This window comes from Prionailurus bengalensis, chromosome B4 (assembly GCF_016509475.1).
Source record: "Prionailurus bengalensis isolate Pbe53 chromosome B4, Fcat_Pben_1.1_paternal_pri, whole genome shotgun sequence".
Taxonomy (NCBI): domain Eukaryota; kingdom Metazoa; phylum Chordata; class Mammalia; order Carnivora; family Felidae; genus Prionailurus; species Prionailurus bengalensis.
Window position 1 is genome coordinate 131,227,443 of NC_057358.1, and position 16,455 is coordinate 131,243,897.

At 60.3% G+C, this 16,455-nt stretch overlaps 1 protein-coding gene across 1 annotated transcript in view; it reads left to right on the forward strand.

Annotated features, from left to right (window-relative positions):
• Positions 1–14,454, forward strand: part of CYTH4 (cytohesin 4) — a 28,282-nt gene extending 13,828 nt beyond the window's left edge. The window contains exons 7-13 of the mRNA XM_043562501.1: positions 1,433–1,545; positions 3,150–3,298; positions 9,043–9,154; positions 10,323–10,399; positions 10,803–10,874; positions 11,430–11,584; positions 12,806–14,454. Coding sequence (XP_043418436.1) covers positions 1,433–1,545; positions 3,150–3,298; positions 9,043–9,154; positions 10,323–10,399; positions 10,803–10,874; positions 11,430–11,584; positions 12,806–12,878 — 751 coding nt within the window. The 3' untranslated portion in view covers positions 12,879–14,454. The remainder of the gene's footprint in view (positions 1–1,432; positions 1,546–3,149; positions 3,299–9,042; positions 9,155–10,322; positions 10,400–10,802; positions 10,875–11,429; positions 11,585–12,805) is intronic.
• Positions 14,455–16,455: the final 2,001 nt, after the last annotated feature.

Sequence of the window (16,455 nt, forward strand, 5' to 3'; positions counted from 1 at the left end):
GGGACAGCCCTCGGGGGTGGCAGAGCCCGGGCGGGGACCGGGAGCCACATAGCTCACGGCACAGACACAGCAAGGGGAGCGACGAGGAGGACGGGAGGACCTAAGGAGCCGAAATGAATTACTGACGGTTACCACCTCCTGGAGCAGAGGTCTGGTGGGGTCATCAGCTCGGCCCCCCTCCGGGGACAGCGGGGACAAGCGTCTGGCTTATCACAGCGAGCGCTCCTGGTGTTCACTCCACGATTAGAGCGATAGTTAATCACGGCACCCATGGTCGCTGTTACCCCTGCCATTGCCACTACTTTTGAGATCAGGGTTTTATTCATTTGATTAGTGCAGCGTGGTGGGCAGTCCCTTTGTTATGACATATTGAACTGTGGAGCCAAGCTGCCCAGGTCATAGCCCAGCTCTGCTACTCACACACACACACACACACACACACTCAAAACTCCCCGTGCCTCAGTTTCTTCATCTGTAAAAGGGAACAAGAACAGTACCAACGTCATAAGGTTGTGACGAGTAAAGGAGGAGGTACTTAGAATCGGCTTAGTAAGTCTCGCTGCCTGAACAGTCGGCTCCCCATGAGGGTATTTGATCCGGGCCCTGGAGGATGATCGGGAGTTTGTATGTAAGGCAGAGAAGGAAGCAGCCAGCACCCTCCAAGCAGTGTGGCCTTCCCTCCAGTTCCCCTGTTCTTTAAGGGAGAAGGGTCGGTGGTCGGGAGGCTCCCATATTCATTCATTTGTTCATTCATTCACTCTTTCACTCCTTACGGGGCAGTCCTGGGGTTCCCTGAGCCTGCGTGAGGCCCAGCAGGAGAGGTGAGGGGACCAGCCGCAGACGGTCCTCGCCCTGGAGGAAGGCAGTTTTTTTTTTTTTAATTTTCTTTTCATGTTTATTTATTTTTGAGAGCGAGAGAGAGAGTACAAGCAGGGGGGGAGCAGAGGGAGGGAGACCCAGAATCGGAAGCAGGCTCCAGGCTCTGAGCTGTCAGCACGGAGCCCCACGGGGGGCTCCAACTCGTGGACCATGACCTGAGCCAAAGTCGGACGCTTAACCCACTGAGCCACCCAGGCGCCCCTCGAGGAACTAAGTCCCAAGAGCAGGAAGCCCAGCCAGGGGAAGCCACTTGCGGAGGGGTCCCCAGCCAGACCCCAGGCAGACAGAGCCCCTTCCCCTCCCTGGGCTGAGGCGGAGGGGCCACAGATGGTTCTGGACCCCAGACGGGCCGAGGGGAGCGCCCACCGAGCTCTGATACTTTGAAAGAAAAGGCACCTTCCCGTGACCCTACGTGATGGGGACAGACGCTCCCACCGACAGGATGAAGACTCTAAGGCTTAGACAGACAGAGCAGCTTTGTCCGGGGTACCCCCGACACCTGCCCCCGAGATCCCCGCCCACTCCATCGCCCACAGCCCCATTCCTCCCCCAGACAGTTCCTGTGGAGCTTCCGGCTGCCCGGCGAGGCCCAGAAGATCGACCGGATGATGGAGACTTTTGCCACCCGCTACTGCCTCTGCAACCCAGGCGTCTTCCAGTCCACAGGTGCCGGTGTGGGATGGGACCCGGGGCTCCAGGACCCCTTCGGAGCTGCAGGCCCAGATCCTCCTCCGGAGGCGCCAGGGTCGCCCCACCCCTTCCGGTTTCCCACGGTGTCCGAACAGGGCTTTAAAGGATGAAGAGGAGTTCTGCCCAAGGTCAAGGGGAGAGAGGACCTTTTGGGGCAGGAGTTTTCATCTGAGTAAAGGCCAGAAGCATGAAACACCCTGTGCGGGACGTAGGGAGCACAGGTGTATGGAAAGATCTCCACGGAGATCAGAACTCCGTACCCCCACGGCCACCCTTCCCCCCCACCAAGGGCTGGGCAAGAAATCATCAGGGCAAGCTTGTTCTGCCCTCCGTCTCTGTTCCTGAACTTACCATAACAACAAGGACCAATTCCGTTAGTTGAGGACCACCCGTGCAAAGTCATCTGGTCCTTGCATCCACTGTCTGAGGCCAGGAACGTCCCCCCTCTCTGCATATAACAGAGACTCCGAGAAGTGATGTGACTTGTCCACGGACACAACGCTTCTTGGCCGTGTGACCATAGTCAGGTCCTACCAGTCACTTGTCCTACCTTGTAGTTATACAGAACGGGGGGGGAGGGGTTGCTGGTTTATCTGTCCCCCCCCCCACCACACTAGTCTAAACATCCCGCAGGGCGGGAACCGTATTGAATGTATTCGCCGATAAATTCCCCAGTCCGCAGCACTCTGTGGGTACGCAGTAAAGATTTCTGGAAAGGAAGGGATTTTACAGCACCAGATCGGAGTCCCAGTCTAAGTATGCAATTTTGTGACCTTGGGGCTGTAACTTAACTCCCTTGGGCCTCAGTGTCTTGCTCTGTAAAATGGGGTTATAGGGATGTCGAGCTTAGCACAGGGCAAGCACCGGCAACTAACAGGTTGTTCTATTAGGTGCCGCTGTTTTCAGAGGTAGAGTCGCCGGTGTTCTAGAACATGAGGATACTTCAGGTTAGACCTCCTCACGTCACCAGCGGGGGGAGCTGAGGCTCCAGGAGGTCAGGTGCCTTCCCAAGGTCCACCAGACCAGCCGGGGACGCACAGCCGGACTTCCCTGACTCTGGAACCCGGGGCCCAAAAACGCCCCAGAGGAGCATCACCTCCCTCCCCAGTGCCCAGCCCAGCCTCTCCCCCAAGCCCATGAAAGTCTGAATAACAGAACAGGAACTCGGGCCGCCAGGAGCCCCGCAATGCCAACAAGATCGCCGAGCAGAACGTGACTAAGCCCTGAACAGTGCGGCCAACAATAGGTGTTCCGCGGAGGCAGGGAACAGAGTGGGCCGGGAGGCTGGAAGGGGTGCGGGAGAGGCTGGAGCTGGAGCTAAGAGATGAGGATTGAAGTACGCAGCAAAGGGAAGGGGAAAGGCAGGGGGCCCAGCGGGAGCAGAAGTGCAGAGGTGGGAAGGCAGCTAAAGGGAGCGGGGAGGCCAGAAGAGTGGGGAGGGGGCGGGGCCTCGAATGCCAAGCCAGGACAGCTGGACCTTCGGGGACTGAGACGGGTGATGATGGGCCCCTCGAAGGGGTCGGGGTAGAGGAGGCGAGAGTGACCAGCGCCAGGCCTGTGACCCCTGTCCCATCTCGCAGATACCTGCTACGTCCTGTCCTTCTCCATCATCATGCTCAACACCAGCCTCCACAACCCCAATGTCCGGGACAGGCCACCCTTCGAGCGCTTTGTGTCCATGAACCGTGGCATCAATGGCGGCGGTGACCTGCCTGAGGAGCAGCTGCGGGTAAGAGGGGCACGGCCCGACCCACCTGGTCCCCAGGCATCTGGGAGGGGTTCTTCCTTAGGTGGACAGCCCCAGGGGGGGCCCCTCTGAGACAGACCTCTGCAGGGGGATTCTCTGCTGGGAGGGACCCCCCCCAGGTTGGTGGCTGTCGTGAGATGGGCATTCCTGAGTGATCCCCATCTTAAGGGCGATGTCTGAGAGAGACCACCCAGGAGATCCCCCCCAGACTTCATCGTTTGGAGGATTCTGGGCACCCATCATTCGCACCTTCCAGCAAGGGTGCCTCGCGCAACTCAGGCGTATTGCCTGGAATCCCAGATTCTTAGACTCTCAGCGTGTCAGAGCTGAAAATCCTCAGACTCCGCTAAGACCCTTCCCTCCTTCAGAGAGGAGGAAACCGAGGTCTTCCGCAAGGCAACTTGAGAGCCAAGCAGAACCCAGGCCTCCCGTCTCTCCATCAAGCAGCCCCCCATTCCTGCCGTATGGCAGCGGGCCCTGTGCTCAGCATGGGGCACCCACGGATGCGTCAACCACAGGCCCTGCCAGGCCAAGTTCAGGGTCTGGTGGGAAGACGATACATAAGTGAATTGTAGCCCTGTGTGATTCGTGCCGTCCTAACTGTGGGAACATAGCCACAGAAACACAGAGGACACTCCTGTCAGTCTCCTGGGGGCAGGGGAAGGAAGGGTGCCATCTTGGAAGACTTCACAGGGGAGATGACTTTTGAACTGGGCCTTGACGGTTGAATAGGAGTTTTCGCGGAGGGGAGCAGAGAAAGGACATTGCACAAAGGGGAAGCAGCCACAACCCAAGCCCGGCCTAGCTGGGAAAGGCAGAAATGTCCAGAGTGGCTGGGTGGGGTCAGAGCATCCAAGGCTTTGCACGACAACCTGTTTGCTGTGGGTAACACGGAGCTAGGAACAGTTTTGTAAACACGGGAGTGGGATTCAGAGCCTGGTGCAGCAAAAATGAATTGGCAGTTCATTTCCAGGACTCAAGATGCCCCAGAGCTCAATAAAGCCTCAGTCACCTCCCTGTGAGAGGCTGGCAGGAGGGGAGGAAAGGGTGTGAACCCCACCCTCCCAGCTCAGCACCCTGCAGACCTCCAGCCGCAGAAGTCTGGAGGGAAGCCTGGGTCTGGAAGGACCCTGGTGCCCCTCCGTGTTCGAGAACTGCTACGCCCTTAGCCCACCACCCTCCTTGGTCCCCAGAGGAGAAAGTTTATCGCGAGGAAGGGGACAGCCGCGACACAGAATGAGGGCTCCGCGAGCTGGTTGGAGCTCGAGTCAATTCCCATCTCCCGTTTGCCTGCCGGTGACCTTGGGGAATGACTCACCCTCTCCAAGCCACCATTCTCTCAACCAGGAGAACAGGGATAATGACGCCTGCGTCACAGAGCTGCTGTGAGTAGCAATTTATAAAAACGTAAAGGGCATAGCCCATGCCAGGTATGCAGCACAGGCTCTAAATGGTGGTTTATGTCACTATTAAGAATAATTAACCATAATTTAAAAAAAAAAAAAACCCACCACTTAGTAGAATGCCCGGAATGTGAAATGCGGTTGGAAATCGGTAACTCATCTCATTGCGGCAGGAAGCTGAGCACGCCTTGTCTGGCAGGTGATGAGTTAATGACACGCAGGCACCCGCTCCCCGATCTCCCAGGCAGCCCCCCGCTACTGCGGAGCCCCCAGTGAGCCCAGCGCAGCACCTCGCTCCTTAAGTATTTCCACCCCCAACTCAAGCCTTTTGTTAATAACAATGCGCTACATTTGCATAAAGCTTGTAACTTTCTTCTCTTAGGGCTTTAGGGGTCTATTACGCCAATTTAGCTTACACTCTGCCTGGGAGGTTGGGGAAGGGTTTATTATCCTCCTTGGCAGCCAAGAGAGGCAGGCACAGAGGAGGGGTGGAGGTGAGGGGGGCTGGGGGGGGGGGGGAAACAGAGCGTTAGAGTCACAGCCACATCCAAGTCCTGACTCCCCCACTCTCTGGTTGTGTGACGTTTGAGAAGCCGCTTGACCTCTCTGAGCAACCAGCTCATAGGATTAGTGTAGACATGTAAGGTATTTAGCAAAGTGCCTGTGTAGAGTGGCTGACTAATCCAGAAGCTTCCCAGGGCGAGAGCCAGGAGGGCCTTGGTCCTTGCTCTTCGGGGCTTTTAGGGCAGAAGTTGAGGGTGCTGTGTGGATTGGGGGGGGGGTGCATTTGCCTTCTCTCTGGGCCTCCTCTTCCCCGTATGTAAAGCAAGAGCTCAGCTTTAAGCACCTTTCAGATATTCAAAGTTTACCACTTTGAGGAAGGATCCCCCACGACGGTACTGGAGCTTGGGCCCTGCTGAGGACACCGTCACGTCACGCTTTTAAGTGACCCAGTCTGTGAAATTAAATTAACACAGACCTGAAGCGAGGGCACACAGACCACGAGGGTGCGCAGCCGGACAAGGCTTTGGAGAGGTGCACCGCGGGAGGCCGGGGACGGGCGGGTTGAGCCCGTCTTGTCCTGGCCATCCTGATAGGAATGGGGGACAATGCCCGAGAGACTCAGAGCAAAGGTACAGGGTGTGGACTCGGGATAGGAGATCAAATCCCAGCTCTGCCCTATGGCTGTGTGACCTGGCCGGTGAGCCTCAGTTTCTTCATCTGCGAAGTGGGCAGATGCTGCTGCCGACCCAGGTTGTTCTCCCGAGAAACAGAGTTAATGCACTCCAAGCTCCTGGCACTTGGCAGGCATCCAAGAAATGCCGAGAAGGGAACCACTCACCTCCAGAGAAAGCTGCCCCGAGCGGGAGTTCAGGTGGAGGAGGGGAAGGAGAGAGGCCAAGAAGGGGTGCTCGCTAGCCTCCAGCCCTCCAGGGTTACAAGTGGAGAAACTGAGGCTCAGGCAGGGGAATAGTCTCCCAGTTCAGGGTATCTTCTGCTGTGGGTAGGCCTGGACCTCGTGGGTCCTTGTCCAAACATCTCCATCAGAACTGACCATCTCCCGGGCCCAATCCTCGCCACTCTATGTGTTCTCAGTAAGGTCTCCTGACGGCCTTAAGCAGTGGGTGCCATTCCCACTTTGTAGCAAAGGAATCTGACACCCAAGAGAGGTAGCCGGCCAAGGGTCTCCTAGTTTGTGAGGAGACCGGATTTGAACCCATGTCTGTCTGGCTCCAGGGTCCTTCCTTCTGCAGAGACCAGAAAGCCGGATTTGGGGACGGACCAGTTGCTTCCCGGCTAAAGGAATCTCTCAACTCATGTGATAGAAAAGATCCGGGATTGATTTGGCTTCAGATATGTCGGCTTCAGGTTCAGCTAGATCCAGGTGCTTAGTGAGGTCAGGACTGGTCTGTCCATCTCTCACCAACCTTCTCCCCCCCGTCAGCTACCCTCTTAAAAAGACTCTCTTCAAATTGCAGCAGAGATGGCCCAGGCGGCTTCGGCGGGGCTCATTCTCACTCAGCAGTTAAAACTAAAGTCCCAGAGCGAAGTCTTATTGGCTGGCATGGGTCACGTGTCCTCCCTGACCCAGTCACTGTGGCCAGCAGGAGGAAGTGTTCTGATTGGCCAGAGGGGAGTCGCTTCCTCCCTCCTGGAGCCTGGGGCGGTGGGGGCAGTGGGCGTCAACCCCTCCCGACAGCCTGGACAGAAAGTGTATGGGCACGTGGGTCCCCAGAGGAAAACAGGGGTGGAGAGGGACGGACGCAAGACCAGCAAAACCACTGGAAGGTGGCCGTTGTCCTTCTAATCACGTCCACCCAGCCAGGTTCGGTGGTCACCAGCTCGGGCGCAGGGGTGTCTACTTAAGGGGGAGGGCTGGTTGTTTACAAGGTACAGGAAATGTGGGCGAGCTGAGCGGTTTCCTTTATGGGGGCAGCATGTGCAAGCTGATATGCCACCCACAGAAGCTTCCAGGGGCCCCCTTGTGGGCATCACGGAGGGGGGCGGGGGTGGGGGCCACCCGCCTCCCTGCCTGCCTCCTGGACGTCCCAAATGCTTGTGTGTGCTGACAGCTTTGCTGACAGGGTCTTTCTGCCACTGGCCTTTGTTCAATCAGTCAACACCCCTTGGGAATTCTCAGGGGGCCCCGCTGAGCCCGGGCAGGAGGGACAACAGGGCTTCCCAGCTGTGCTAGGGGTGGAGGGGCTCCAAAAAAGAGAAAGTGGGTCCCTGCTCCTTCCCACACCCACCTGGCCACAGCCAGGCCGAGCCAGGGACCCTGGAGTCAGTCAGAAGACATCTCCCCCAAACCCAGGAAAACCTGCTGCCCGTGGGGTTGTAACGCCCCACGCCCCGCCCCTTGAGCTGTCAGGTCAGAAAAGACCTTTAAAACCCAGCAGACACAATTCTAGATTCTAAAACTTCGGGGGAAGCCAAGAGGACTGGGGAAACGTTTCATTTGAAAAGCTCAAGGAAGCCTTCTGGACGGCAGTGTCTAGAAATGTGACAGAAGGAAATGACTTCATCATCTTTGAGATGGAGATCCAGCATTGGGTCTGGTTTTAATCAGCAGAAACGGTTTAGAATGTTTTCCCCAACACTTGGGAATATGGGATGGCTGATCCTGGAACACAGTGGCCCACGGCAGGGGTTTCAGCACATGCAGGGACGACCCACTGTGGGCCTCCACGGCTCAGCCACAGCGAGGTCGCAGCCCTGGCTTGCATACCTCCAGTGACGGGGGACTCATTACCACACAAGGCCGTTCCATCCGTATTTCAGCAGCTCTAACTGCTAGAAGGTCCTGCATGGAGATGATTGTAATCTGTGTTCTGAGAACCCTCACCCCCGTGGTCACCGCCCACCCAGAACAGGTCTCTGCCCGTGAGAGCCGAGTTCGGCATCCCGCCTTGAGTCTCTCCTTGGGCCAGGCCTCTCGACATTGACGGTCAATCCCTAACTCCCTGGTAGCTCCTCTGTGTCCCCCTACCCAGGGTACACCTGGAAGTCTCTGTCACTGCAACTAAGCAAAAGGGGAGCCCCTCCCCTCGTGGATGTTGCCCAAGACGGCCCTGACCCTGGCCGCTGTGCCCTAGCGGGTATCTGTATATATCTGGGTGCGTGTGTGTGTGTGTGTGTGTGTGTTCACACAGGTGAACATGTGTGCGGGCGTACAGGTCCCAGCTGAGGGTCCTTGTATCCCCCACCTTCAGGATGGAGTCCCTGACTCCCTCATCTGACCCATAAGAGCAGCTCTGGGTGGCTAGGTGAAGGCAGGGGCTATACTCCCCCTTCCCCTTCCCCTTCCCCTGGACTTAGGGGGGGGGGGGTGGGGGGAGCTCTGAGCCCTGCGCAGTCCATTTACTGGGAGTTAGCATCTCTCTCGCCATTTTTGCGGATGAGGCCCGGCAGCTCAGAGAGGTTAAGGAACATGCCCAGGGTCACACAGCCATCAATCCAAGCTGAGATTTTAACCCAGACAGCCTTCCACCAAAGCCAGTGCTCTTACTGAAATGCTGCTGGCTAGAATTCCAGCAAAGGTGGGGGGGGTCGGGGTGGGGCGTGAGGACCATCACCCACGCCACCTGGTCAGTAAGGGGTTGCCAACCTACCTTAGGCAAGGGCCGTGGGCGGGGCCGCCACACGGTCCTCGCCGGCTCTGTTCCACCTACAGAGGGGAGGCCTGACGTGCGGGTGGGGTTCGCACCAGCGGCCTGGGGGAAGCGGGGAGGGTCTCGAGGCCACACGGGCCAGGCAGGGGCCCAAGCCCTGGAGCAGGATGGACCTCACAGCCGGGTCTCTCCCTCCCTTCTCCGGGGACAGAACCTCTTCGACAGCATCAAGAGCGAGCCCTTCTCCATCCCCGAGGATGATGGCAATGACCTCACTCATACCTTCTTCAACCCCGACCGCGAGGGCTGGCTGCTCAAACTGGGTGAGGCGCGCACCCGGGCACCCAGGGCACACGCGTGACACCCGCACGTTGACATACGGCCTCGGGGGTGGAGTCGGGCAACCCCAGGTCCCGTGACCCCCAGGGCGGTGGGCTGCCTGCCCCAGCCCTCCCTCCGTGTGTCCTGGGAGTGAAGGGGACAGTGGGGGAGGGGAAGGACCAGCAGGAAGGGGGGATGAGAGGCCGACAGGTCCATAGACCCTTCAGCGGCAGGTCTGTCTGTCTTCCTGGAGGGCTTCTGAGGAAGCCCAGCCCAGAGAGGTGAGGGTACCCGTCTGAGGCCACACAGCCAACAAAGTGGCAGCTTTGGGTGGGCAGAGGGTTGGGTGTCCCTGAAGGATGTGGGAGGGAGTGGGCAGGATGTGGCTCAGGGGAGCTTCCCTTCGACATGACTAGGGGCAGGGAGGCCCTTCCGCCTGCAGAGAGGAGCCGTGGGTGGGTGCACCACTTGGTCCTTTCTCGTCCCGCTGGCTGTCCTCAGCCCCAAGGAGGCTCTAAGTTACAAATCCCAGCTCCTCCACGCGTGTGCCGGCGGTCAGGTTCCCTCAGCCTCAGCTTCCACAGCCGTGAAATGGGGATCACAGTCACTGGGCGGGTTCACCGCGCAGCAGAATGGCCAAGCCCTTGGGGTCGGGAGCGAGGACACCGGGTTCGAATCTCAGCTCGGCTGCAGGACCTTGAGCTGACAGCTTCGCCTTGGTCTCCTCATCTGTAAAATGGGGTTAATGATGGGCCTCCCCTCATAGGTCGTTCTAGGGGTGGATTAGCAAATATGTTCTCAACACATCTAGAACGTTGCCTGGCAAATGAAAGATGAAATGCTTAGCACGGTGCCAGGCGGGGAGCAGGCCAAGGGATGAACTGAGGCGGGGAAGGGTGGCCAAAAAGCACGGGGAACGTCCAGCCACTGTTCCCGGGATCGTGTCACCGGCGAGCGGCTCAGGGCAAGCTGGGGGGGGGGGGGGGGGTAACTGGAGCCACTATGGTTTGGGGGTGAGAAAGCGACAGGTCTGGGGGAAAGTGTGGTGGGCGAGGGGCTGGGAGGCTGGAGGGGAGGGGACAGAGGAATGCACTCAAGGCCCTGCTCTTCCAGGGAAGGAAGTGTCTGTGGCCCAGGGAGAAGTCTGACCTGGCTCTTGGCCTTTTGCAGGGGGCCGCGTGAAGACGTGGAAACGGCGCTGGTTCATCCTGACGGACAACTGTCTCTACTATTTCGAGTTCACCACTGTGAGCAGGGGGCTCCCGAGCCTGCCTCTGCCCCAGCCCCTCCCCACCCCCTCCCAGAGTCCAGCTATCAGAGCTGGGGGCCCCTTTGAGATCATCCAGCCCCCCCCGGAACCTGTTTCACGGGGGTGGGGGGGTAGGGGGCAGGCACTGAGTTGCAAAGGGGAGGAGGGGCCGGGCCAAGGTCTAAGGCAGGGCCCAGGTTATAGTCTGGCTGCCGAACTCCCAGCCCCCCCCCTCCCCCCCCCCCACCTGTCACTCCCTCCCTCTCCCAGACTGGACAGACTCTGGGAAGATGGGTGCACGCCTCTTTGGGTTTAGGGAGCCCCACGAGTTCACTCCCTGGCCTGGGGCTCAAGGCTCCATTTGCCGAACCCATGGCCTTTCCCTCCTGTTCAACTTGCAGGACAAGGAGCCACGAGGAATCATCCCCCTTGAGAACCTCTCAGTGCAGGAGGTGGACGATCCCAAGAAGCCAGTAGGTGTCCTGGGGTGGCGGGGGGGGGGGAGAGGGGGCGCCCGAGACCTGAGCGGCTGGGGGAATTTCTAAAATGGGGTGCAGGGAGAGGGCGGCTGGGCTGGTCCCTCCAGGGCGCCCTCTGCGGGGCTCAGGGTTGCCTCGGTCTCCCTCCTGAGACTGTGGATCCTGGGGGCAGGTCCGTAACATCCAAAAGGGCACGGTCTCATCGTCTCTCAGAGCCTGCCTCTGACGCTGGCTGGTGACCTTGAGTAAGTCTGTGCCTTTTCTGAGCCTCAGTTTCCCCAGCTGCCAACTGGGGGTTTTCGGGGAAATGGTGGGTTTATTGGGTCAGTCCTGGCCCATGGTCAGTTCTCGATGTGAGGAAGAACCGCTCCTGCCCGTCCTCCCGGCACAGGAGGCGGGCCCGGGGCGGGTGCGGCCTGCTGCTGGTCCGAACCCCACATGCCGAGTCCTGGAAGGACCCCCAGGAAAGCCCAGCCCAACCGCCCTCTCCTCCCACCCCTGCCCGGCCCCCCCCCCCCGCCCGGCCCTCACCCGGCCACCTCCCTACAGTTCTGCCTGGAGCTTTACAACCCCAGCTGCCGCGGCCAGAAGATCAAGGCCTGCAAGACCGATGGCGAGGGCAAGGTGGTGGAGGGCAAGCATGACTCTTATCGAATCTCCGCCTCCAGCGCCGAGGAGCGCGACCAATGGATCAAGGCCATACGGTAAGGGGGGGGGGGGGGGGGCGCCGTTCCTGTCGCTTCCGGAAGCCCCTGCTCCTCTCCGAGCCTTGTCTGTACGAGGGGCTAAATCCAGAATCTCCCTCTCGTTTCCGGCTGGCAAATCCCTTCCGCCCCTATTCTGTGAACACCCCCTCCGTCGCGGGCACAGTGCCAGGCCCCGGGACTCAGGGAAGGGAGGCCCCAACCTCACGGGCTGGTGGGAGGATCCCGTGCGTTGTTGCACGAAAAGATCTTGGCCCGGCACCCGGCACGTGGCAAGTGCCCTTGAACGGCGCTCTCGTTAGCATCAGGATCCAAAAGGGGCCCTGGAAAGAGCCGGTAGAGACGGAGGGCAGGCCTTTCCAGGCAGAAGGACCAGTCCCGGCAGGGACCGGGGGGGGGGCCAGTCAGGGTGTGGCCCGCCTGGACAAGCACCCCGGAGTCCCGGGGTGGCCGGTGCCGGGCAGTGCAGGGGCCTGGCCCTGCAGGGACCCACCAGGAGGTGACCAGGCCGCACAGGATAGCAAGGCCTTGGTCCCCCTGGTGACTAGCTTCTCCTGGGGGCACTGGGGAGCCGCAGACCGGTAAACAGAGTAGGGGGGTGGCCAGATAAGAAAACCCATGGTATAGGAGCTGACTTTGAGGTGGGCGGTGGAGGGACAGGTGGAAGGCAGGCAGGGGAGGGGCGGCAGCCGATGGGGCGACACGGGTGAGGCTGGGTGGCGTTAGCCAGAGGAAGACACAGGAGTGGTCACTCGGCCAGGGGCTGTGTCCCAGGCACTGGCGGGGTCTTTCCCCTCAAGCCTTGGTAGCGGTCCTGTGAAGCTGCCAGGCCAGACCGGCTCTTAGCCCCATTTCACAGATGAGGACCTGAGGCCCTGACGGGGGAGGGGCTCACTCGGCCACACAGCCAGCGAGGGGCAGACCCAGACCGGCAAGCAGGTCCGAAGAGGGGTGCAGAGCCCTTTGGGGGCAGAATTCCCAAGGCTGGTCAGCTCTCAGACTCACCCTCTCCCGCCCTGCCCCCGGGGGGGACTCCGGGGCAGGCCAGCACGGCTGACCCACCGTAGCTTGGCCCTTGTTGGGGTCATCTGGCCTCTGTCCCGCAGCACGGCTGGCCGTCCCCTCCTTGGGAGACCCACAGCCCTGTTCCAAGCCCCGGGAGCCGAGGCCCCCGGGGGAGCCGGCCCAGCCCTGACATCTTGTCACCTGCTCTCGTTTCAGAGCCAGCATCACCCGTGTCCCCTTCTACGACCTGGTGTCTGCTCGGAAGAAGAAGATTGCCAACAGGCACTGAGCTTCCTGGGAGGCGGTGCCGGGGGACCCCACGACCTGTGGTACCTAGAGACGTACCTCCCCCCCAGGACATGCTTTCCTGGCCCACGGACATCCCCCCGGCCCCCATTACTTTGGGCGAACAGGAGTGGGGGCGGCCGGGCTCGGGGGGGTGGCTGGAAAAGTCCGAGGGCTCAGAGGTGGCACTGAGGCACCCCAGCCCCGGCCACGAAAGGCCCCCGCCCTCCGCCCCAGGTCACTGCAGCAGGGAACGAGGAAAGCAGCCAAAGAGAAAAACCAGCCCCAGCACCCGTCACCCTGTCCTCCCCGTGGGCCTCAGTTTCCGCTTCTGGTAAACATCTCCTGTCCTTGAAATGCCGTCGGCCCTCGAAGGAGGAGGAACGGTATGATTCCTGAGTGCCCCCTGCCCTTGGCCATGGCAGCGCCTCTTCCTCCTCAGGGGCTTCTCAGCCAGCCCCTCCCCTGTCTCCGGCTGTGGCTTGGCCGTCCCTGCCAGAGGGACACACACCGCTCAGATCCACAGACAGGAGATGCCAGGAGCATAGAAACACGTCGCCCCCTTCTGTCTCTGTGCTGACCGCCCCCCCCCAGCAATGACAACAGCCCCGGGGGGCCGACCGTAGCCGTGCACAAGCTCCCACCTTCCTCCTCACGGACTCCTCGGCAGAAGGGCCAGATTGTACTGGATCCGCCTAAGGAGCTTCTGGCCCGAGATGTCTGCGCCTGCGTGCGGACTGAGCGGGAGGGGCTCGGACCGAAGGCTACCAGGAAGCCGAGAGCCGCATGCGCTCCGATCTCGAGGATGTCCGTTTTGGAGGCGGGGCAGGTGGGACTCCCCAAGAAAGCGGCAGAGAGCATCCCAGGCGGGTGTATCCAAGCAGGGCCGGTGGTACAGTCACAAGAAGCCAAGAAGAGAGAGCTTTGTGAACCGTGGTGACCAGGAGGGCTGCCTGGAGGAGGAGTCCTCAAACCGGCTCCTTCTCAGAAGCTCTTCTCACCCCCTCGCACGGGCCCCGGGGGAGCCCCCGGAGGGAAGGTCCCTGGCAGGAAAGCAGGAGATAAGAGGGACTCTCTCTGCCCTACCGCCCGCCTGAGCGGGCGAGCCCGAGCAAGGTGGAGTCCGCAGGGGAGGGGAGGCAACCTCTCCTGCCCCCGCCCCCACTGACGCGCGCCCACCTTTCATGGAGTCGGGATAGACGAGCTGCCTTGTGAGTGGTGAGATGCTCGTCTCTGGAGGTGTGTAAGTGCCTGCTAATGACATGCTCCTGAAGTGGGTGTGGATCGGGCCCCTGCGGGGGCGGGGTGGGGGGGGTATCTTGGAGGACATTCGAGGACTTCCGCAGACCCCGGGTCAGGCCGGGAGCTGAATGCCACCTCGGCCGCCCCATGCGGGGGGCCAGGGGTCCTGGGCTCCAAGGTCCCCTCCCGCCACCGGCATTCGCTGGCTGTGTGACCCTGGCCCCCTAGTTCCCTCTCTGGTCCTCAGCCCCCCTCTCTCATCGTTGATTTTCCGGGCGTGAGTGGCTGTTCTGGGAATCACGCAGAAGACAGAATAAAGCTCACGACGCACTCCGTGAGTGGGGCCTGTCCTCTCGGTGGTCACGTCTGCCGCCTCTGACCCCAGCCAGGCCCTTCCCTCTCATCCCTTCCCCGGCCGAAGGCAGGAGGGCCAGACAGAGAAGAGTGGGCCCTCAGAGGACCTCAGACCCTCATCCTCAGGGTGCGAGGACTGCCGCCCTGGACAGATGTCCCCAGAGGCGGGATTTGTGACACAGGTCCCTCAGAGCAGGGGCAGAACTGAGGTGCCACTGCCAGGGCCAGGAAAGGGCAAAAGAACTCCCCCAAAGGCAGGGCTGTCTGAAGACCCAATGAGTGGCGGCCCCGGGAGGTAGATAGCAAGCCTGTGTCTGGAAGGAGGCAAGTACAGGCTGATAACCAGTAGTCACTTGGGGTGTTCCTGAGCTTGAACGTGGGAACCTTCATTTATTCCCACAATATTTGCTCAGTAGCCGCACTTGGGGGGGACGAGCCCACGGGGGGGCTTACAATCTGGCAATCCTGAATTCTAGGATGCGGGGCAGCCCCCTCTGGAGGTGTAGGGCCCCGAAGCGCCCCCCGACACCCGAACCCAGCCCCCGGCCTGAAAGTCCACCATTGAGTTGCCCCTTGAAAACCTTAAGGTGCGGAACCGATCAGTGTCTCCATACGTTCCTTCCTGCGGCCCGCGCCCCTCCCAGGTACCAGGCTCCTCACTCAGGACCGGGCATCCAAAGATGATGGTGATAAGGCTGTGGCCTTCAAAAAGAGCTCGGTTCTGGTGGGGGAAAGGACAGCGACAGCCTAGGCACAGGCTAGGCTGTGTAGATGGCGGGGGGCGCGGCATAGGGGCCGGTGGAGGGCTGGGCTGGGCAGAGAGGCTTCTCAGAGGAGCTGGGCATGAGTCTCTGTAGGCAGCCTGGTCGGGGAAAAGGACACACACCTGATATTGCAGTGAGGTCACCTCATGCCTGCTGCCCCCTCGTCCACCCCCCTCCCACACACACACGCTGGCTGTGAACTCCTCCCAGGCCTGACGGTCACTGCTCAGTGCCTGGCCCACAGGAAGCGCACAATAATCCTTGGTTGGACTCAAATCGATTGCAAAGGCCCTCTGGGCCTCAGCCTCAGCGGGCGCAGATGCGTGGGGGCTTGGGGACTGGGAAAGGGCTGGTGCTGCTCTGGGTGGGGGCAGGCAGGGCCACATCACAATCCGGGAAGGACTCGGTGACTTGCTGGCCCAGGCTCCTCCCCGGTTGGCCTCTGCCCACCTCCCCACCATTCTGCTACTACTCGCTATGGGCAGCAGGGGGCTCCCACCACACACAAATGAGAGCTTCCGGGACCTAGCCAGACTGGAGGTGCCCCCGACGGCTGTCCCTTGCAGGCAGGGGAACTCTGCCTGGAGACGAGCCTTGACCTGGGCATCCCGGAAGGGGAAGCAGCTGGTCAACTAGGACCTGCGGGCTCCAGCAGCCCGAGAGACACCCACAAGCACAGATGAGCTCAGGTCTGTGCTCTCCGCATGCTGGGCACAGCGGCCCCTGCTCAGCCCAGGAGTCAGATACCCTGGCTCTCTCACTCTCTGGCTGTGGGACCCCCGAACTAGTGGCCTAGCCCCTCCAGATGTGATCTTCCGCCCCGACGGGCTGAGCCAAGTGCGTTCCAAGACACAAACCTTTAACGAGGCCTTCCCTGTGTAAGGAGGTCCCAGACATTGGGTATAAAAGAGGCCCTCACCCTAGAATGGGTTGAAACAGTTGGGGAGGGGAGGGGGGAGAAGAGAGGGTGCCAGAAAAGCCACTCACTGGGAAGGGTCACAGGGTGGCAATAGTGAGAGCTACCCAGAGGGGCTCGGTTCAAGGCTTCATTCTACCCTGGGTCTTAAGTGAGTTTCCTAAGCTCTCTGAGCCTCAGCTTTCCCATCTATAAAATGGGAATGATTTAATATATGCAAAACACTTAGAACCGTGTTGGGTACCTACTCGGTTATGTTAAGTGCTATCATTGTTATTTATTATTATTATTATTATTGCAAAGCA